This window comes from Artibeus jamaicensis, unplaced genomic scaffold, assembly GCF_021234435.1.
Source record: "Artibeus jamaicensis isolate MK-2021 breed Jamaican fruit bat unplaced genomic scaffold, CSHL_Jam_final contig_515, whole genome shotgun sequence".
In the NCBI taxonomy this organism is placed as follows: domain Eukaryota; kingdom Metazoa; phylum Chordata; class Mammalia; order Chiroptera; family Phyllostomidae; genus Artibeus; species Artibeus jamaicensis.
The window spans coordinates 156,316-180,450 of NW_026521869.1; the positions used below are offsets into that span (position 1 = coordinate 156,316).

General features: G+C 38.1%; 1 protein-coding gene across 5 annotated transcripts in view; it reads right to left on the minus strand.

The window, feature by feature from the left end:
- NRP1 (neuropilin 1) overlaps positions 1-24,135 on the minus strand; it is a 199,200-nt gene that overhangs the window by 105,993 nt on the left and 69,072 nt on the right. For all 5 annotated transcript variants that reach the window (XM_037127401.2, XM_037127405.2, XM_037127404.2 and 2 more), the window contains 2 exons: positions 11,824-12,005; positions 4,541-4,768 (listed from right to left, as the gene is read on the minus strand). In XM_037127401.2, the coding sequence (XP_036983296.2) occupies positions 4,541-4,768; positions 11,824-12,005 (410 nt within the window). The remainder of the gene's footprint in view (positions 1-4,540; positions 4,769-11,823; positions 12,006-24,135) is intronic.

A 24,135-nucleotide genomic window follows, 5' to 3' on the forward strand; every position in this document is an offset into this window, starting at 1 on the left:
TTTTCCAGTGCTCAGATCCTTGGCTAACAGTTTTTCAGCTCTTGGCCAACCCTCTTGAGAAAAAGAAAAAGGAAATAAAAACAAAAGCAAAGCCTAACTCAAAATGGTTACATTGTTGAGTTAGTGCAAAATGGTTAGTTTGAGTATCTGACTACTTTTTTTTATATATTTAAGTAACTGATTTGATAGAATTCTATGAGTTTTCTGTCTGCTGTAAGCCCTCACTCTTCAGCAACCAAACATTGTGTGTGTGTAGGTTGCTTTATTAGGAAGAAAACAAGGAGGCTGACCCATTTAAAGGAATTGATACAAATTATCTACAGGGCATCACATAGTCTTGGACAGTGGTTTTGCATTATGGGAAGAACATTTTGTTACTTTAGGCTTCCCAGTTGGCAGAAGAGAGCATCTCAGAAGATGAAACTGTTGCTTTTTTTGTTTCTTTTAATCCTGGCCTCAGATTCTGCTACAAATGCTAGCACTTTGTCAGATTTTCCTCATTTTCAATGTGGTCCTACCATAATCCAATACTGTTTTTATTCATTATGGAGTGTAAAGTTTCCCATAACATATACATGAAAATATCTAGACAGAGCCATAAAGTCAGGTCTTTACTTTCTGGCCTTCAATCCTAATGGAAGGCTTAGGGTCTTATTCATACTCTCTCATTTACATTCCATTATTATGGTTTCATAACTTCCTTTTTCATTAGTTTGTAGGCAAACGTTTATAGCCCTAATTCTCAGATAACAAGTGCCCCTGACATTGCCAAGAATACAGGGCTCAAGGGAAGCTGCAGCCGCCCCCTCGGCTCTGGCTGCTGATCCCCCCCTCCACTGTCACCCAATTTCTCTGGGGAGCATGGGGGAAGGGGTTCCTCTTTGAAAGAGCAAACAGAAGAGAACTTGTCCAGTGCAGACTCATAATTTAGAGTCTCCATGACTCACTGATTTATAATGTGTAAGACATGCTGTGTAAATCTGCCTCTGTCCTTTAGAACATTGCCCCCAGACAGCAGCATGCAGCTCTCCCCTAGAGCCCTCAAGATATGAGAGTGAAAGGCTTTTTCGACTACAATACAAAGAAGTATTGAATTTTCCTGAACAGCAAGACCTCAGCCTAGCAAGCTAATGCAATATTGATCTGAGGGAGAGTGGGTGAAGTACTTTTGTCCATCTTGGGTGTGCGCGCATTTGTGTATTTCCATGAACACAGCAAACACATTTCCTACTTCTATTCTTTTGGACCCAAGGCAAAAGACAGGAAAACTGTAATAAAAACAGAAGTATCATTCAAAAATTGAATTATTAAAGAATTCAAGAAGCAGGCAACATGTTCTATGCTATTGCTTGAGGGAGAGTAGACCTACAGTCATCATATCTTCTCAAATGTGAAGTCAGTCTTGTACTTGTTTGGTTTAAAAGACAACAGACCTGCAACTGGGAATGGCAGTACCTCATTCTTTGTGTTTTCCCATTAATCTCTCCAATAATCACAACCCTACCTCAGAATCAGGCAACTTGGCTTTCTGCTACCTTTTTATGTGAAAAAAAGGACAATGATCTACTATAAAGAGGCACTTTTACAATGATGTGCTTTGAATAAATAAGTGAGGGAATCATTTTAGAAAGGTACAAGATAGACCTTGTACGGTAATCTTACAATAACGAGAATTTCAATGGAGAATATCTGGGCTTTGCAACTTTTCCCCAGAACAACAGTAGCACATTTATATCATTTATATTTTGGAAGGTTTATATTTATATCATTTATATTTTATATTTATATTTTGGGTTAAAATATAAAATAAAATATAAATATAAATAAATATATTTATATTTATTTTTATAGGTTCATTTTAGTATGAGTAAAATTGGAAAAACAGAATTTAATCTAGATTTTATGAAACTTATTTCTAAAGTCATCTCTAATGCTTGCAATGTAGGCAATAATGGCAGTTTCATCTTCTGTCCTCAGCCAGAAGGGGCTGACTTCATGTGCACACTTGTGCTGTAAGCTACAGATTGGCACCATGACATGGCACAGGCATTTTGTGCTGTAAGCTACAGATTGGCACCATGACATGGCACAGGCATTTTAGGTGTGGACTGAGTGTGTTTAGCTCATGGTTCTCAAACCATCTGTAAACTTCCCCCAATTACTGCAGAGTGGCTACTTGTGAATCCACAGAGCTTCAAAGAACATGATAGATGGAGATATGTGGTTCACAACATGCATGCCTCAGATTTCCAGTTTGGGAGTAAACTGATTTTCTTCAAAGTCAATCTGAATCAATGGGTAGCTTTCAATTACTTAGTTATCTACTTCAGTGTTTATGATAAAATGGAACATAAAATCACTTGATGGTTAAAAGCCTTCAGCACTTTCTGGTTGTTGTTTTTGGAAAGAATATTGAAGACTAAAAGCAATTTTGCTGGCAGAGTAACTGTATGTGTTGAACTACGATGACAAAAATGTTTCTACTGCCGTTGACAGAAACCCAGGAGCATGCAGGCTCTCATTTTGCCTAAATAAGAGACCTGCTATGCTGGCATAGGCTGAACGAGGCCAGGTAAATATTAACATACGCAAACACAATTTTCCCATTTCCAAGCCAGCTTTCTCTGGGAATAAATCAAAAGCACCATAGTTTAAAACATGGGTGAATTGAAAGGCCAATGACTCAATTGTTAATTGTTCCTCCCTTCAACTCAGTGATTTTCCAAACCAGAAAAATCATTGCTACGAAAAACCCTTAGCACTAACAACAATGTGCTTCCTTCTGAAAGTACTCTAAATAAGTGCATTGATTGGACCTACTTTTCAGATGTCCACTTTAAATGTAAGTTCTTGAAAGGGAGGCTGAACATTTGGGTTGTGAACAAATAACCTCATTATTAAATGTTCCAGCTATTATTATAGAACTATTAAAATATTGTTTTCCTAATTATTGAATTAACTACTTGGAAATCAATCAGTACTCTGGTTGGGCAAATTTCATTACTTAATGACTGAGGTTCAATAAGATCATCATCACCCTATTTATATGGTAAAAGAGCAAAGAAGCAGCTAAACTACTGTTAATTTAACCATACAATCCAATGACAATATAAGCTTTCTGTAAACCCAGTTTTTCTACTTGACTGTTTAGGAACATATCTAAATTCAATTACACTGATAATTTTAATGTCATATCAAAGAAAAAGGCAGTCTCTTTCACATACTTCTTGCTCCCCATCTACAATTTATTTAAATATTGTTTCCTCTAACTTGATAATAATATTCAATACTAATATTTTATAGACAGTTATACATGTCTAACTGCATGATTTGTAAGAACTTCCAGGCTGCCCTTTCTAATTTGTGTGTGTGTTCTCTGGGGAAATCTTAATATTAAACCAGACTAAACACAAGAACAAGCAAAGCAGCTGCAGCAAATTAGTTGACATTATCTCCCTTTGTTCAGAATTTGGGTGTGCATTTTGCCATTCACCTTCTAATTCACAAGGATTGAAATGAAAACTTTCCTTTAGTTGCCCACATTGCTATGTCCACCATCTCCTTTCTTTAGATGGCCTAGCCTGACCACCCTAGTTACAAACTAACCCGCACATCCTCTCCCCTAACACCAACACTTTTCATACCTTTGCACTGCTCTACTTTTTTTCTTTCACTTATTTTTGTTTATAGAACTTCTCACCTTCTAACATTCCATGTACATAACTCATTTATTTGTAATGTGCCTTGTTTATTGTCTCATTCTCCCACAGAATCTAAGCTCCACGGGGACAGCCATCTTTGATTGTTTTGTTGCCCAGTGGCTAGAATAGTGCCTGGGACACAGTAGGTGATCAATAAATATTTTAAAATGTACAATGAATTTAGATGATAGGTACAACAAATATAAACAATGTATTGAAGTGATTCAATTTACAAAAGATAAAAAATTCACTAGAAAAAAAGGCAAGGAATCTATCTAAACTAGAAATGTCCAAAGAGTCTTATTTCCCTTCTAAAGTTTTCGGTAGCATAATGGATGCTTACTTCACCTTTAAAATTTTTTTCAGGTACTTAACCTCTCTTAGGCTATGCATTTGTAAAATGAGTGGTTTAATTTCATTGATCTCTTAAGGTCTCTTCCTCTGACAGTCTATAAATTAATGACCAGTAAGGAGGTCAATGAAATGAACAAAATATTTTAGTCAGGAAAACTATGTGTTGGTTTCATTTCTATCATAAACAAGCTATAATGCCTTGCATAATTGTTAATGGCCTCAGTTTCTTTATCTATAAAATGAAGGAGTTGGACTGGATAATTACTAAGGCAGTTTGAGCTCAAATATTTTTATCCATGCTCTACATAGAATTACCATTTTGTCTTGTTTTCCCTCCTTTTTCTGAGGTATTTAAAAAAATGATGAATCATTTTTTCATCAAATGTCAATTTGACATTTGTCATTGTATCATGACACCAGTGAAAGGGTCCTAGTGCCCCTCCCTCAGGTCTTTCCATTTTGGAGATTCTTCCTGTCCTTCTTACCATCGGGGAATCCATCCCAGATTTCTAGCCGGTCATAGCGACAGAACATGCCCCCAGGAGGATTTGAGTCAAGCTCCAGGTCAAAGCTTTCAAATTCCAGGATAATCTCTGACATCTTTGGTGCAAAGATAATATAAGTGCATTCAAGGCTGTTGGGATATTTTTCAGGGAATCCAGGGGACTTTATCACTCCACTGAGGCTTGTGTAGTTCTGGGAACACTCAGGACCTATGAGTAGAAAAGAGAAAGCAGCAAAGTGAAAATCCCCTAAAATGACTTCACCAAGAAATAATCTGGGCAAAGACTGCATAGCTTTCTAATAAAAGCCCATCATTGCAATCACTGTCCTAATAATTCAGCCTTTTCATAGTAGTGTTAAGTATGAAAAGTAAAGTTTGGATTTATTGTGTTCACCTTAGTTTTTCATTTGTGTAGGGCAATTAAATAACTTCTGCTGTTGCAGAGAAAGAAATGACAACTATAAAACCATGAGGGAACAATGAATGAGTAAGCTACAGAAATCTCTCAACAGAGCCCTAGAGAAATAATTACAGCCCCTTCAAGTTTAAATCCTTAAATCTTGAGACTGACAACCCTTTATTGGTGAAATGGAACATTTATAAAGGCAAGGGGGAGAATTCAATGGAGAGAGTTTGGGTTTCAGATTCCAACACCAGTGACTCAGTAACTTTGCCAGATGTGACCTCTGCCTCTTTGACAAACTAAATGTGAAAGGTAATTTGTACGTGTACCCAGGGTGAGTGACTCATTCTGAGTGGTGTTGACACAGGTGTGTTGGTGAAGTATGTCTGCTAGTGAGAGCATGATAAACTGTGATTACAGGCCATGTTGCTAGAAGTCACCTGATATCAATGTTGACATCCTAACCTTCCCCAAAGTATCATATGTAGTGCTGTATGCCACTCTAAAATTATTTGTTCACATATATATGTGTGTGTGTGAGTGTAATGTAGGTCATTTTAATGTGCGATTTTAATGACTCTTTGCTCTTATCAAGACTTTACAAATTACAGTGATTTGTAATTTAAACTGGTCAAGCATTCTGGAACTTAATTTCAAGCTGGTCTTATGACTATACAAATGGCCACAATTCCAATCTGTGGCACCCAGCACTGAGTAGGGTGGTATTCACCACACAGTTGAAAAAGTGCCCATCTACATGAACGTGAGCATATACATTCTTCCCCTCCACACCACCACCACCATCATGATTTTCAAAGAGCAATTAAGGCTCTCTTTGAACCAAAGATGACTTTACACTTTTGATTCACAGGATCCAATTTTGGGATGTCCAAATCAACAGTTTTTTTCCTGGGCCGTTGTGCCACTGATGACATGCAAGATTCAACTTTAAACAAGAAGTGTTGTCCAGATAATTCTTAAGTACTAGAGGTATCGACACAGATTAAATTTTACTAGCAGATCTCTAGTGCAGTGGCAAAGGTTAGCAGGCTAAGTCTTCACCTCAGTGTGTCTGGCAGCCTTTTGAGAAAACTGATCTTTTGCTTCCTCTCTGTGCACATGTTAGATCTCCACAGCATAGGGGACACAGAAGGGTGATACTAACTAGATGGGCACAAAACCTGGTCTGTAGAGGGCCGATTTGTTTAAAATCCTCCCCCAAAGCCTTATTGATGCAGTTCTCACTTCACCATGATAGGTTCAAGTGCTTATCTATTTGATTTCAGTTAAAAAGTTATTAATATGTATCATTTTGCCAAGTCAGCTCCAGGTAAAGAGATTATGAAATATCCAGTGTAGTTTGTAACTGTTTCTAAGTTAATTGGTGGCTTCTGAGATGACAGTGACTATGCCAATTTATGTCCTTAACTCTCTCTCTAATATATATATACACACACATACACACATGTATATAAACATATATATAATATCAGAAGCACTTTAGAATTTTATTTCCAAGATGTAGGAACAGTAACCCTGAAGACCTCTAACCTCTTTGCTGGGGAAAAAATGCTTTAGCTAAGCCCTTGCAAGGCAAAACAAACAGTAGGGTTTCATATAGGTACTAATATTTTCTTTTTAGACAAATCTGTGTAGGTGAGATGAAGATTTAGTAAGAGAGAAAAATGACAGGAATTAAGGACATTCAGTCAAAATCAAATGTATTTCAATGCTTTCACTGTGCCCTTGTCCTGACAGATATGTTTGGAAGCTAAACTGGGGAAATCCCATGCAGTGATGGTAGAGAACTAATTGGATTGAGCACCAGAAGGCCTAAGTTCCAGTCCTGCCTTTACCACAAATGTGCCGTGTAGTGTCATGTGGCTTCCTAACTTTTCTGGTCCTCAGAATCTCCGCATAACAAATAGAAAGTGGACTTTGAGATCTGAAAAAAAATCCCTTTAAACTAAAAAGATTCCATCATTTCCTACTTTCTCCAACATATATCAAACATACTTGTTTTAATATTTTCTTCATTCACAGTTGCATAAATTTGCCACAGTTGAGCAAGCACAGCCCCAGAAGGATTATGGAAAGAGTGGTTTAAGGAATTCTGCAGTGAGTATTCAAGCAAGGAACAGAGAGGGAGGGCTACAGCACTGTGTGCCTAGGAACAAAGGAGCTGCAGGTGTGAGATGTGCACACCCAGCACTGCAGCCAGTGAACGCCATGCTTTTGATGTTATCTGTAAGACTGAGAGAACTTTATGTAGCTATGAATGGCACATTTCATTGTTAATGACAATAAGAATGGGCAATAATAATAAGATACTCTCTTTGGAAATATTATTAAGTATATAGACTTTTAATTGAATAACATACAAAATAACCCACACTGCTCTCAGTAAATGTGTGTCTCCCCTGCACTGAGACCCATAGAAAAGGGTTACAGCTTTTCCCCACATTTGGGCCTGGATGACCCGGGCCATGGGAAAGACAGGAAGAGTGCTATGTGAGAAGGCTTGGGTTTTGTAGGGAAATTTCTTTAGGTGAATGGGGATAATCTTAAGGCTGATGGCCCAAAGTTTCAGCATCTGGAAATACATGTAGAAGGAAAATTTGGGGTACCTGGGAGAGAAATTAGGTCCCAGGATGGCTCTAGGAGGCATGGGAAGAGGTGAGGAAGAGGTTGCTGTCCCTCAGACAAAGGTATTCCTGTAGAACTATAGCCCTAGAGACTCAGAAATGGCCTAAATCTTCCTTAGACCTGTGATGAATTGCCAGGAAGCCTCAGTGCTACAGGTGAACAATTAATTTATTGGTTCATCTATGACATGTGTTTTGAAGAAACTTGAAATTTCTGCATCCTGGAAAATGTGTTATGTTTTAAAAGGAAGAAAGATTCATAAATTCTATAATACCATTAAATGACTTCTGGAGAAAGAATGTCCACGAACCTGTATACACATGTATACATGTATTATGTTAATGACTTTTTATGAAGTATTTGTAAGTATGTGCAGTAAGGGAAAGGAAATATATATTTTTTGCATTTTTAGATGGTACCAATCTAGTTGGGGAAGGAAACATGGATGCAGAAAGAAATTTGAAAATATAAAGAAGAAACTTTGGTAAGTGAAACATATTTGTGTGTGTATATTCATATGTAAGGGACAAGTTGGGTACATGTGTAAGAAGAAAAGTAGATTAATTAGGAAGAGCTTCCTGAGAATAATTCATTTAGAGCTAGGTGTCTATAGATATTAAAGGACATAAACCATAAGAGAGCAAGACCTGAGCAAACTGAAGGTACAAGGTTTATCCATAATCATTGTAATAGCTAGTGCTCATTGAACACACCTTTAGTGACAGGCAGTGGCTACATGTTTTCCATTTCAACTGACCTTTACAACAAGCCTGTACTAGGTACTATTACCTACTTTTCAGATGAGGAATTGAGGCTCAGAACATTCATAGATAGTGGCAGAATTAAAATTCACATTCAGGTCTGCTGGGCTTTACCCAGTGCACTTCCTCAGGCAGGAAGCCAGCTTATGGATCTATGAGAGCAGATGCTGGAGAGGGTCTAGAGTAGTTGATGCCAAGCCATGCACTTGACCCAATAGGACACTGAGGCTTGACCATGGACAATGGAGACCTGCCATAGGCATTTTGAGGACTGTGGCTTGAGGACTGTTTGAAAACTGTGTATAGAATAAGAGAGTGTGGGGAGCACCACAGATCAGGCCTTTTAGGTTAATGGCAGCAGACAGGGAAAGAAAGTATGACTCTAACACCTTTGGATAAATATTCAAAACAACTAGGACCCACATGCAATATAGGGAGAACAAGGAGTAGAAGAAAGAAAAAATAGGGCTTCAAGTCTTAAGGATGGTGTTAGACAGGAGGACAGAAAAATTATGGTACATCTGTGACTAATACAGTGGAGGGAATGGAATTATTTTGGAAGATGAAGAATTCTTAATGACTGAGAGAGCTCCCTCTCTCTTTCATCCATCTTCAGATCTTCAAGAAATATTGAAATGAAGACTTCCGGCCAAGATGGAGGCATAGGTGGAAACACTGTGCCTCCTTGCACAACCAAAATTAAGGACAACGAAGATTTAGAAACAAAAACACAACCAGAACAGACAGAAAATTGAACTGTATGGAAGTCCAACAACCATTTAACCAGACCAATAAGAGAAGTGGGGTCCTGGCTGCAGTGAGCCCCTACATACAGTGTCACAACCCAGCTACATGGGTTGCCACACCCTGGTGAACACCTAAGGCTCTGCCACTCATATCTAACAGGTACAACCTGACCAAAAGTGGCTCAATCAGAAGAAAAAATCAAAGCCCCAGAGCCAATACTTTTAAGTGGCCAAGATAGCCAACCTATCAGATGCACAGTTCAAAACACTGTTGATCAGGATTCTCACAGAACTGGTTGTTTTTGGTCACAAATTAGATGATATAATGAAGGCTATACTAAGTGAAATGAAGGAAAATGCACAGGGATCCAATAGCGATGGAAAGAAAACTGGGACTCAAATCAATGGAGTGGACCAGAAAGAAGAAAGAAACAACCAAACAGAAAAGAAGAAAGAAACAAGCCTCTCAAAAAAATTATGAAAGGCTTAGGAACCTCCAGGACATCTTTAAGCATTCCAACATCCAAATTATAGGGGCTCCAGAAGGGGAAGGGGAAGAGCAACATGTGGAAAACTTATTTGAACAAATAATAAAGGAGAACTTCCTCAATCTGGCAAAGGAAATAGACTTCCAGGAAGTCCAGGAAGCTCAGAGAGTCCCAAAAAAGGTGGATCCCAAAAAGGAACATGCCAAAGCACATCATAATTATATTAGCCAAGATTAAAATGAAGGAGAGAATTCTAGAATCAGCAAGAGATAAGGGGAGAGTCACCTTCAAAGGAGTTCTCACCAGACTGTCAGTTGATTTCTCAAAAGAGACCTTACAGGCAAGAAGGGGCTGGAAAGAAGTATTCCAAGTCATGAAATGCAAGGACCTGCATCCAAGATTGCTCTATCCAGCAAAGGTTTCATTTAGAATGGAAGGGCAGATAAAGTGCTTCTCAGGTAAGGTCAAGTTCAAGGAGTTCCTCATCACCAAGCCTTTACTATATGAAATGTTAAGGGGACCTATCTAAGGAAAAGAAGATAAAAATATGAACAGTGAGTGGACAGCAAACTCACAGTTATTAACAACCACACCTAAAAACAAAAAGCAAACTAAGCAGACACCTAAAACAGAAATGGAGCCACAGAAATGGAGATCACGTGGAAGGTTAGTAACAGGGGAGTGGGAGGAGGAGAGGTGGGGAGAAGTTACAGGGAATAAGTAGTATAGACAGTGGGGAGAAAATAGGGGGAGGGCAAGAGTAGTGTGGGAAATGTAGAAGCTAAAGAACTTATGACACATGGACATGAACTAAAGGGGAGCAATGTGGGTGGGAGGCGGTGTGCAGGGTGGAGGGGAATGAAGGTGGGAGAAATGAGACAACTGTAATGGCATAATCAATAAAATATATTTTTAAAAAAGAAACATTGAAATGAAAGGCTGTTCTTAGCCCTCTTGTTGACACCATTTTTCTTTGATAGTGTCATGTGCAGACAGAGCAAACGTAGAAGTGTGTGTGTATATACATATACATATGTGCATGATGTGATTTATAGAACACATCAAATGGCTTTCAACATGAGATAATATGTACATATGTAATCATCTATAAATACTGATGTCATATGTATACCATTGTTTATACTATAGAGTTTCCAAGTATGTACTTAGATAAATTTCTGAAGTAAGTTCTCTCCATCCATCCATACATATATGGGGCAATGACAGATTTCCTTGAAATTTTAAAAAGTTGTACCAATGTTCCCAGAAACTTCTAATGATTCCTTTGCATTATTCTAGTTGCAGCTGACCCAAAAGACCTTAGGCATTTGCCATCGGTGTGACTCGATTTTTTTCTACTACTACAAAAAAATAAGCTCCTTTTTCTATTCTAGTTCAATACATTTATATCTTGGGCCTCTGTCTTTGGGTCCTCCACACATTAATGTCAAGAGAATAATTAAATAATTAAGTAAAATAAGTAAGAGCAATGGCTGGATTTAACATATCAAAGGAATCTACAGGCTGTTGGAAAAAGAGTGTTGTGCAGATAAAGATATGCTGTTTATCAGTCGACTATGTGTCTTTAATTCCTCAAGGCTGGGAGCCTCCATTTTATCAGATTCTATCTCATCTCAATATATATTATTGAAACAGAAGATTAGTAAGTAATTATATTGAAGGGATGACTGCTATTTTCTAAGGGGAATGCCACTTAAAGTATTACTGTTTTGTTTCCTCTAAAAGGTTCTTCCCTCATCAAACACCTCATCAATAGAAATCATCCCATAGCTTTTTGGACACTCTAAGGCTAGTGGCCTGATTTGCTTTTCCTGAGAACTACGGGCTTTGAATTTAGAATAAAATAAAGGGGACAGGATATACTTGACTTTTTAAAACAACAGAAACTGCCTTTTTAATTGAAAAAAATCAAACTTCAACAATAAATAAAATTTGGCTTGAAGAAGAAAAATAAGAAATGCTCTTAAAAGAGTTTTACAGAGTATATACCTAATAAACATTGGTTAACACATTAGAATCATGCAATTTTGATATATGAAATACATAAAAATTTTAACATAGTTTCTCTACACATTAGATACTTTTGTTTAAAATATTTCTAATATTTTTTTCATGAGAATATGTTTTTTACATTTTGTCTTTCATGAAACAATGTCAATAAACACTTAGTCATATTTGTTCTACTCTAAGTTACTCACCTCTCTTGAAAATTTCATAACGTATGGAAAATCCTGCACCATGTGTCTCATAGTCAGAGACAAATCTGATGAAAAGAAATGGCCCTGAAGACACTACAGGAGAAGGGGCAATCTTTCCACAGAACTTTCCCCATACACGTCCATTTTCATTTTCTCCATCAATGACTTCCACGTAGTCATACCTGACATAGAAACATGGAAGAACCATTAAGTTATCAAAAAATTCCCTTTTAATTTCAATAATATAGGAACTAGCATTGCCCAGCACAGTCTGGCAGGGGAAAATGTGTATTCACCACTGTATTACAGGGAGGGGAAAAATCTAGCAAACTGAAATAATTAAAATGGACTACATCATGTCTGTATACATCATCTGGCAGCAGAGAACTATTAAGAATAATGGTGTCCATTATACTTGGAGACAATGTAGTTAAAGTAACCGATTAGCAAGAAAAAGAGAAATCTCATGAGCACAATTCTCTATTATTAAATTCTGTTCCTTTGTCTATGGTGGTGGGGTGTCAATACATAATGCTATGTATTCTTTTGAAACTGTGAATTCAATTCAAGTTCTTTTATGAATTCAAAATGTCTCCTTGGCTGGAGCTCTCCATGAATAATACTTTGATTTCTGTGAGCGGCCCTCTAAACATATGGCCACAGAATAATAAACAGATTCTTTACTATTTAACCCAGTTATACCAAATACCAGACTTAAATAGGACTCTCTTAGTAGCCACACTTGTTCAAACACAGATAATCTTCTATCAAAACTACACTTGAATTGCAGAATGTCATTTCTCCAAAGGAAAAAAAAATTATTTAAAACTAGCAAGTAACTTTGTTTATATCTTTTGTTGTTTGAAAAGAAAATATGACACATTTGAAAATACCAAAGTGATGTGATTTAAAAAATTCAGGTTTTATAAATACACTAAGGAAATAAATGATAAAGGAAGTGACAATAAAATGTTACTCTAAAGATTGCACTAAGATAAGAGATATACTTGTAGCTTCTTTATTTCCAAAAGGTGGAAAAACATCTTAAATAAACAAGAGTTGCCAAGAAAATAGGAAGATTTTTATTTGTTTGTCATTATATAGTGCTTAGTGTCTTGCTCTTTTCTCTCTCCTTATCTACCAAGTCACCTAGGAGCCAGATAATCTGATTTGTCTTCTGTTTGTCTTTTAGAACTGACACAAAAACGTAATCCTTTCACTTCAAATCTTTATTTTATTTACATGTTTAACTTGGCTCAAAAGTCCTGGGATAAACTGATTTCAGAAATGGCTAAAATATGGCAGTAACATGAACTGTATCTGGTAATTTAAAAGGGATCAAAGTGGAGGAAGTCTTCATGATGACCAATGCCACCTTTAACAATCCCATTTCAAACTGTTCAGGACTCATTGCTTATGTTTACATAAAGTTTCAAGAGATGACTACAAAGATGATGTCACTAGTTAAAATGGACAGCTTAAGGCTCTCTAAATTAAAAATGACATTACCTCATCTGTTAAAGCCATGTGCCAGCTTTGTGTATCCAAAAGAGAAAATAAAGCTGACATTGATGGAGCTAAGTATTAACATATGTGAACTGTTATAGGAACCACATTTCCTTGTGGCATCCCATGTTCCCAGTAGCACTCCATGGCCTGCTAGCATTACACCCCTTTTTCAAAACTGTGCAAATACCCAGAGGAATTGTTCCTTTCTCAATGCTTTGGGAGATGCTCTTAGTGTTAAAAGAAGATAGAGAAGTAAAGTTGGAGAACAAGGAAGAGGATGAGAAGAGCATTACATTCAAAATCCTAACTAGCCTTTTACAATCAACAGGGAAGGGGGGCAGCTGGAAAAAAAGGGCAACTCTGTATTCATTCAAGTCTCACAAGTTGGCATTTGTGTAGTAGGTCCTTTTATCCCTGCTGCTTCACTGATGAGCCAGGTCTGCATGTTTCACCCAAGCTTGCGATAATTTAAGTGTGATTTGAACTGTTGACTGCATTCATTCTGGTGACTATGCCTCCAGCTCTGCAATATAGGCTTTTTACCTGAATGCTGACATGGTCTGAATACTAAGTAGCTAAATTGGAGTGCATTTTGCCTTTCAGGCACCAATAAGAATATTGAGTCAGGTTTTGGGCAGCACTGAGGGCACTTCTGTGAGGAGACCTTTGTCTCAGGTGTGAGGGAGCTCAGTCATGCAGTGCTGGGGACTAAATGGGGAGCAAAGCTGGCGCTTTTATTCACACAGCCCCTAATAGGAAACACCAGGTCTCCCCTTGGCCACAGTAAAAGCTATTTTTAAAAGGGAGAGAGGGACAACAATCTCTTCCCAGCAAGAGATAATTCACTATATCATTAAATGCCAATTTTAGGAAATTAAATTTTTATTCAGGGATACAATAGATATATTTATAAACTGGAATGCGGCTCTTAATTTAGCACGTTCCCAAAGTACCATACCCCTGATCCCTAAGAGTATTGCAAACAGCAGTTCAGGGAAATATTCAGGAGGGGGCATCATACAAGTTGTAAATGGTAGTGTGGCCAAAGACCAAAGATGGGAAGAAAGCAGCTTGGCCTCCCTCTGGAGCTGATACAATTCCAGTGAGTTTCTCCCTGGTGAACACGGTGTCAGAAATGAAGCTGGTATGCCGGGATCCCCTCACCAGACTAAATGTGTCACTACAGCAATGTCCCCACCCTCCACCCCAGCCTGCTTTGGTCCAGGGCCCAGGCCCTGGCCCTCTATGACTGCACCCTTGGAAGGTCAAGCTCCCCAGTTGCGACAGCAGAGGCCTCCAAGCCTGAAATGGAAGCATTCATTGGGCTTCATTTGAAACCAAAGAGCTCTGGCTGCAGGGGCTGAAGCTGTGTGGATATTGTCTCAGGCATATAATTTATAAGAGCTAGACAGGATTGGGAAGTTGACTTGTCTGTCCCTTCAGAAACTCGCTCCTAAAAATGAATGTTCTAGGTAACAAGGAGACAATGCGTCGGTCCAAGGGCACTACACATGGCAGCCTGTGCCTGGCCATGGCCACTTCCTGTCCCGGCTATCAGTGAACCATGGTCCCAGCCAGGAAAGCTCTTCCTCAGACCTCATCCTCCCCATTACTGGAAGGTAAACGGCACGTAGATTTTTTAAGTGGTCAGAGGACAACCAACCCCTTCTCCTTTGGCCATCCTCCCATTTCTTTTCTTAAATCTTCTGCCTTAAAGCTTTCTTTTCTGCACTAATAATGGTAAAGCAGCCTATGTTTACTGGGAAGTAATAAAAAGATCTCTGTACCCAACCCTTTTACAATGAATTAAAAAAAAAACTTTCAATGGTTTCTGTCTTGGGGTGTGAAGTACTGGGTGGCTCTTCTCTGGAATATCCCCAGTTTTGGCAAACTCCCAAAGCCCAAGGCCTTTTTTACTTACATATTTTCCCACCCCACCTTACTTTTGAATGATGAAAACACTCTGCATCCTTAGAGTAACCATGAGTTAGGTTTCCCATAAGAGTGATAAAAGAATAAATATTTCCTTCTAAGAATGAAAGGATTACCCAGAGATTATGTTTTCTTTTGGAAAGTTTGAATTATAGTTTTAGGAAAATGGCCAAGTAGAGGGAAAAGTGATGGAAAATTAGAAGTGTACTGAGTTACTAAAGAGAGTTTTCTGAGCTGTTATAGGTATGCAGTGCTGAATATACAAATAGTATACTTGACTGAAGTTGGCTTTTCTCTTGTGAGTGCAGAGGCGTGGGGGAGCCCATTAATGGGAAGAAAGCTAATCCCCTGCAGGGTTTGTCTGTGCTGTGAGCCAATGTACCAGCCCCTCACAGCTTCTGGACAGTCTCGCATTACTAGGAAGGGGGATTTTAGGTGGTGGTGTCTTTTTAATAACCTTCCAAGAGGATCTAACCCCATGTGCACACATACATTAATGATGGAGAAATTGGATCCCTGACATCGCAAACCAGAGTGAGAAGTAATATTGGCTAACATAATTTTCACCTGCAAAAAATGTGTTTCTTTGGCCCTTTGGTTTGTTTTCCACAAAGCATTAATAGCTATCCCAACTGAAAAACCTGTAAACGATTACTATGCTGCTGTCCAAGAATCACCTTACATATACACTCAGAGGAGAAGAAAGACACTTTCTCTCAGAGCTTTAGAGAGAAGATGGGGAAAGAAAAGCATATGATAATGAAGTTAGAAGGAGCCAATGAGTCAGGAGACAATTAATCTACATCTGTGTCTTGGAGGGATTTTATATGAGATCCACCCATGTGTTCCGTTTTGCTTGCAATGTTTTAATCGAGATATATAAAAAGACTTACAAAGTTCATAGCCTCTTAATCAGCAGAAGCATTTTTTAGAAATCTGTTCCATGGAAATAATCTGGAATAATGTCAATTATTTATGCAAAAAAGTATTGCTTGAAGCTTTATTTAATATCGGGAAATAAGAAAGAATTTACATTCATATCATGGAATATCATTCAGCCATTAAAAAGCAATAAAATATATTTTAGTCCTGACCAGTGTGGCTCAGTTGGTTAGGTGCCATTCTACAAAGTGAAGGGAAAGGTTGCTGGTTCAGTTTCTGGTCAGGGCACATCCTTGGGTTCATTCCTCGTCCAGGCATGTGCGAGAGGCAACCAATTGATGATTCTTTCTCAACTCAATGTTTCTCTCCCACTCCTTCTCCCTCCCTACTCCTCTCTCTAAAAACAAATACATAAAATCTTAAAAAAGATATTTTATAACTTAGGAAAAGTGCTTATGATATAATAAGTGAAAAATCAGGACATAAAACCCCATATGTACTGTATATTCTCAATTCTTATTCATATGTAGAGAGAGAATGGGAAGGAATAATGCCCAGCTGTTAATAAATGTTGATAAGGTATTAATATTGTCTGGTGAGATTATGTTCCTCAGCCATTTCTGAATTTTTATAATGAACAAGTGCTTGTTTGTAATCAAATAAAAATAGTTTGAAGAGTATTAACTACCTATATACAGTCTCAGATCAATACCTTATTGCCTAGCTAACAATTTTATACTTCTTGGCCAGAAAACATTATGATGTTTTATTTGGAAGTAAATCAAAGGGTTTGCTTTTTTCCCTAAGCAAGTGGAGCAATGAGACCATGTTTTTAAATATGTATGTATATATGTATGTATGTATGTATTTTAGTACTGGGAAGTTAAAATAAATCAGATTTGATCTAATACTTTCTGAAATGCTGGCAATAATACTTGCCATTTGTTCAGTAATTTCCATGTTGCAAAGTGCTCTCAGCTGTATTGTCTCCCAGAGTTTTTAACAGGGACCCCAGGAAGGCAGTTACCAAGTCCTGCCCTGAAAACCCAGAGCTGTGGAAGCACTGGGCAAGAAACACACGTGCCTGAAGAACTTGTATTCTCTCAACATTGCCTACTTTAGGGCAAATTTATTCCAATTTCTGCTCTTATACTCCCTTCATACATATGTTTGAAGGATGAGGAATGGGTATGGTCTTATTATTTTAGAGTTACCAACTCCTAACTCATTTTTTAACTGTTCATTGTTGCCAGAAAAATGGCACATCACAAGTCTAGCTTAAAAGAAAACACATTCATTAGGTCAGAAGTCTGGCAGGGCTGGAATTTTCCACTCAGGGTATCCCAAGACTGACATGAAGGTATCAGCACGGCAACCTCCCAATGAAGTATTCTCATGTTTTACAACTCTTCAAGAAAATCTTGCTCCCACTTACAAGGTCATCTGTTTGGGCCAGGCTCACCAGGGCAATCTCCCTTTTTTGAGGTCAACTAGTTTAGGAATCTTATTACATCTTCAAAATTCCTGTGCAGCACCACCTACGTTAATGATTGACTGAATAACTGGGAGGTGTGTACATACCAGAGGCCAAGGATCTTGGGGGCACCTCTCAGAATGATGCCCACCACAGACAACAAGTTCTGGTAGGACACATGGAGCTCAGAAGCTGCAACAGAAACTAAAGGAAGGCAGGATCATCCACTTTTGTCACCTGATAGAGCAAAGACTAGTAAGATGCAGCATAAGGCTAAGGGCAGGACTGGGAACATGAACTAATGGTGGAAGAAATTTCAGTGTGCTCGCATTACATTGGCTGATGGTTTGGGACCCCTGAGCCACAGGCAGTGTTTGCAATAAAAGGGAAAGCGGGGTTCTGGAGTGAGTCACACTCTCCTGACTGAAGCAAAATAGAAATGCCAAAATTTCCTACACATATGTCTAGAGACAGAAAAGTGGTAGTAGTTTAATTCAAAATTAATATTTAAAAAGAATTCAAAATGTAGTATAAAATAATGGTCAAAATACATAATTTTATTGGAAGATGTTTGGATTTGAATGTTTCATTTTTGAGGAATCTCACTTCATAATTAAGATTTATTAGCATGGAAGATAAAAAACCTTCAAATTGGAAAACATTTCTATGATTTAACTCATATTTTGAAATCCAAAGATGCATTTTAAATGGAAGAGAAGGAATGCTTCCTTTAAAAAAACTAAGTTCCAGAGAGAAGTGATGGAGTCTTCCAGTGTCAAACTTGCAACGTTCGGTATTTATAGAAAAATTCACATGGCCTTTAATCACAATAACTTCAGTTCCCAAGTAAAACCATGACATCTGGAAGATATTAACATCATTTACAACTTGTTTGCCTCTCTATTTCATAGAAAATTTTACTTCTTGCCAACTTTCCACTGTTCTCAGGAAAAAAAGGATTACTTTTATGAATTGTCTCAAGATGGGTTTATATAGCAAGTCAAGCCATCAAGAAGTGACAGAGGAGGGTTTTTGGACACATTTACTTCCTTCTCATTTACTTTAAATCCTCATTTTTTAATTTTAAGTTTTTCCTCCTATAAAGTATATTTTCTTCTCTCTGCTCCTCTTCTCTCAGCCTTCCAAAAGGATTTTTTTAAGTGAACTTACTCTCTTTTAACCTGATCCAGTGGAGAGGGGCAGGAAGAACTGGGTTCTGGTCTCAGGTCTGAACCTCAGGAGCCACTCTGGCACTGCTGATCTGTCAAGAAGTGTCACTCTCTTTGGCCTCCCACAAGAGTTGAAGACAACTGTGTGGCAAGGAGGTGACACCTGCCTGACTATCAGGCAGTCAGATTATCCAGAATGGAATGGCTATGATCCAAATCCTCACTCCCTGCCATTGATGAATGCCTTGGCCAGGTCACTAACTATCCTCTGTGAACTTCAGTTGCTCATCTGAAAAATGGATAAGATAATTATTAACTTGATGAAATGATTATGTAATGGGCTTTGTGGGGCTTAATTTCCCTTTCCAAGTGAGGTTGAACTGCAGGAGAAGGAAAGAAGCAAACATATAGAAAGGTGAATGGTGCAGTTTTTTTCCAAATGTATACAATCCAGTATACAAAGCAGACCATAGCTCAAGTGGTACAGGACATTTAGCTATTGTTATCTCCCAGGGGTACTAATCAGTTGAACATGACTAACTCAGAATATGACTATAGCCTGATATTCTGAGAAATATTGGGATGATTTTTCATAACCTGATAGAATATAACCTGATATTCTAAGAAAAGTTGGGATGATAGTAGGACTTGCCCCAGTAACCTCCACCAAAACTCAATTAGTTAAAGCCATTGTCAGTAATGGAGTTAAAGAAGTCAATTTTTATGTGCCACAATATGTTTTTTTAAATTACTAAATCCTTTAAGTGTTTCCATTGAGGGACCCCACTGATATAATGATCTGCAGGTGGATGATTACTATTAACATAGAGTGCTGAATTCACTCACAAAGCCCCATACTGGTATGATGGGAGCACCAGGGGACAATTTCTATCTCTAAAAAGGTAGTGACTCTGGCTTACAGCATCCTGAAATCATAATCCTCATTTTCTTTTTCATCTTTGGAAAAAGGAAATAAAGCCATAATTCTGTCTTAGACTATGGCAACTGAAATTCTAAAAGTTTAAAAAATCCTTTTGATTAATTGAGAATTACTCAGGGGGGGATATACATGGTTGGCTAATCAGAGTTGCAAGGAACAAAGATGGCAAATATTTGGTTAAAAACTTTTTTTCAGTAATTAAAGTAGGTGAGATTATTCCTTTTGGAGTGAGGAAAAAGTCTTTTACCCTGAGATGACTATCCCTTTTTCTATGAAAAGGTAGAAAGCAGAAAAGCTGGGAAAAAAATGTGTCCAATGATACAGATTAAATGTCTTTTCCTTTGAGTGACAGCAGTAGAGAAAGAAAAGTTGAGCTAAAGTTTAGGATGGGCAGTGGCTACTGACCCACATTGAATATGGCTTTATCCTGTGCAGTTTACCAAAGTACTGACCACTAAACTAACCACAACCCAGAAACAAGAATCTTCTAGGTATGGGCTTAATGCATTTATAATACTAGAAAGAAATGCACATAAATAAAGTTGATCATGTCATAGAGAGATTTCCTTTTCCTTAATCCCTAATATTTATTGAAAGCAGCAAAGTGTTTGCCATAAGTCATCTTTAGAGTCTGATGAATTCATGCTTAGAGTATTCTTTTGTCATTATTTAAAATTTTATTGTATCAAAAAACAAGCATGTCATCTGCAGACAATTGGGCTTCTAATAGTTTTACTAACCTGGTATCCAAAGTTAATCTGGTTCCCAAAGTAATACAGGGAATAGTTTGTATAATGAGAAATGTATCTATGGACATAAAATAACTACAAATGTCAACAAGGGGGAGTTTCTATATTAGAATATGCAATCTGGTTAAAAAACAACATATTTGGGGAATCATTTGTTATTAACCTAAACTTTAGTTAACATAATTTTTCTTTTTTTTAATTTAATTATTTTTCAACTACAGTATTCTGTCTTTTACTCTCATCCCAGCTCACCCCCTTGTGCCCCCAACCTCCCCCCCCCCATTTCTACCACTCCTAGTTGTTGTCCACGTGTCCTTTATACTAGTTCCTGTAAATCCTTCCCTTTTTTCCCCTGAAATTCCCTCCCCTCTCCCCTCTGGTCGCTGTCCCCCTGTTCTCTATTTCAGTGTCATTGTTTTTATTTTGCTTGTTTGTTTTGTTGTTTAGCTTCCTGTTAAAGGTGAGATCATATGGTATTTGTCTTTCAACACCTGGCTTATTTCACTCAGCATAATGCTCTCCAGTTCCATCCATGCTGTTGCAAAGGGTAGAAGCTCCTTCTTTCATTCTGCTGCATAGAATTCCACTGTGTAAATGTACTATAGTTTTTGGATCCATTCACTTGCTGATGGGCACCCAGGTTGCTTCTAGTACTTAGCTATTGTAAATTTTGCTGCTATGAACATTGGGGTGCATAGGTTCTTTTGTATCGGTGTTTTAGGGTTCTTAGGATATAATCCTAGCAGTGGAATTGCTGGGTCATAAGGCAGGTTCATTTTTAGTTTTCTTAGAAAAGTTAACGTAATTTTTTCTTATCACTGGCTTGCATCACAGACTAATTTCTTGGGATAGAGCAAGACTTGACCTCTGTGTTAGAAACAAGCTTGTGGACTGAAGGGAATTAATGACCTAGGTGGCCTCATGATTTATTTGGACCTTAGAGTAATTGTGTGTTTAGAAGAAAGGAGGCAGTGGCCAAGACATTGCCAGTAGCCTGAGTGGGATTACTATCTTGTTCATTTTAACCACATGATTAGCTAAAGAGTCACCTCAGTGAAAGGGTTCTGTGCTTGGAGCATGTATTTAACTCAACCAGGTGATCATATAACCCCCATCCTACCATCTAAAGTACTCCCCAACCCCAAGATATCTTATGGCAAGTTAAACGGGAAGAAAGGGGATGCGATCAAGTCAGCTAAAATAAAACATAGCAAAATGGAGCATTTCTAAATACACTCTTCTCCTAAGTGGAACACAAGCTAGAGAAAGGTATAAAAATTTTCCCTGGATAATATAGTCTCAGCTGTAATAACAAGACAGGTAGGCAAAGGAGGGGAAAGGTGATGCTCTATCTTCTTTAATTATTTCATAAAGGGAGGCAATTTTTTCCCACTAAAATCCAGAATACATAAAATGATTTAGCGTTTTATTATATTTAAACAGCCTAATTTCTTTGAATGCTCTTCATGTAGAGAGCTAAAATTTACTGCAGTTTATGAATACAAGTTTAATAAGAGAATTGATAGCATAAAGGCACAGGGAAAGATAGGAACAAGGCAGTTTTCAGCATTTTAGTTCTTGAATTATTTCAGTGCAAATAAGTGCTTACTTACAAATATACAATAAAGCAGACCCTTTGAGAATCCTTTTGGGGGAGACATTGAAAATATTGTAGGTTCTTGAAATTATTGCATTACTTTAAAAATACCCCATATTTCAAATATCTCATTAATTCTGATTGCTTTTTCCTTTAGTAACAGCATATTACCTAGATCACATTATTATGGTTTTAATTACTTTCCAGTCTGGTGCACTTGCTCCCCCTACCTTTTTTTTTTCCAGTAGGAAGCAGAAATAGTAGAGAATTGGTCCTCATATGTGTTCCCCAAAAACACTTCAAGAGAAAAGATGCTTTCTTTTTCCCCCAAAATCATTAGGGAGTGCTTCATATAATGTTCACTGTAAATATTCACAACTTATGTCAGTATATTAAAGGATCTGAGAAGTTCCACAGGTATGAAACCTTGATTTAACTTGGTTTAACCCAACATATGCCGTTCTCATTAATTATAACCCTTTTATTACATAATGAGTGGGAACCAGTGTTCATCACAAGTATTTCCTAAATGCCATTTCAAAAAGCCACTCTGTTTATACCAATCACAGGTCAGAAGTAAGAAAAGTACTCTGGGATGAAGTCAACTTTGTAAATGATGACATAAATGAAAGAAGATGAAGATGAATTTGGCAACCTAAATCCTCCTATTTGCCTTAATAAATGTTAGGAGTTTAGAGTGAAATAGGCCAGGCATTGAAGGACAAATACCATATGATCTCACCTTTGACAGGAAGCTAAAGAATAAAACAAACAAGCAAACAGAATAAAAACAAAGACGCTGAAATAGAGAACAAGTGGGCAGCGACCAGCGGGGAGAGGGAAGGGAACTTAAAGGGAAAAAGGGATTTTGAGGAACAAGTATGAAAGATACAGAGATGAGGACTGGGGGTGGGGGGGGGAAATGGGAGGGAGGGGGGAGACCGGGCGGGGGGGGGGAAGGGAAAAAATGTACTTGAAAAGTAACTAAATAAAAGTAAAAAAAAAAAAAAAAAGCTAAATCCAACATTTAAAAAAATGCTGTGCTAGTAACTGTCTTGCGCTAAGCAAGTGTAATGCCACTTCCTAAGCTTGTGTCCATACTTGCTCCAGGGGCTCAACCCAGGCTAGAAATGCATTTGGCGTAGGTGCTTCTAGTTTGTCTCTCTGAGAGCAAGAGTATGGAATGCTCTGGGTTTACTAACTAGCTAATGTTAAGGTGACTACCATGAATAGAACTAGCAAAGTTTTAGAGAGGGGAGAGACATAAGGGGAAATAGGCTAATATTGCATTTTATAGATGAGAAAACTGAAGCCCATAACACTTGAGCTGGAACAACATTTCAAATCCAGTTAGAAGAACCAGAACTTTCTGTATATTATGATGAAAGACAGATTGTTCATTACATCTAATTTTTAGGAGAAAATAAAAAAGGTTTTAATGATGATCATTCAACTTTGAATTTAAAATGGTTACCAAGAGTTGAAAGATAGCGATGGAGTAGAAGGGAACAGATTCCACTTCCCCCTACACGCAGGAGAAAAACCTGGCCGATCTACACAGTAACAGAGCAAACAGCCAACAGTATCCCAGCATATATAAAAAAGAGAGACCAGAAAATGCAGCAGACACTGAAAAACCAGAAGGTAAGGAGCCTACTCCAGGACAATAAGGTCCCAGGGACCAGAACAGAGATCCGGTTGTAGCCCCAGGCTGGGCGACCGGAGCCAGGTGCCCAACCCGGTGCTGAGTCTACCACAGACATTTTGGCAGTCGTGGGACTGCCGCAGAATCCTTGGGAGAGAACCAAGTCAACAGCTCTTTCCCTCCCTGGCCAAGCAGGTTTTGAGGAGCACCAAGAGAGGCCTTGTTGCTTGAAGTTGCAGAAAGGGGAATAAGGACAAAGAGGCAAACACACAAGGGCCGTGATCACCCGCAGAGTCTGTGGTCACCAGCTTGGGAGAGTTGAGAGCCCTAAAGTGACATGCACTGACCCTGATAGTCACCTGTCTGGCTGGAGAATTGGGCTGTACTGAGCAACAGGCTTGAGTAGGAGGAATTT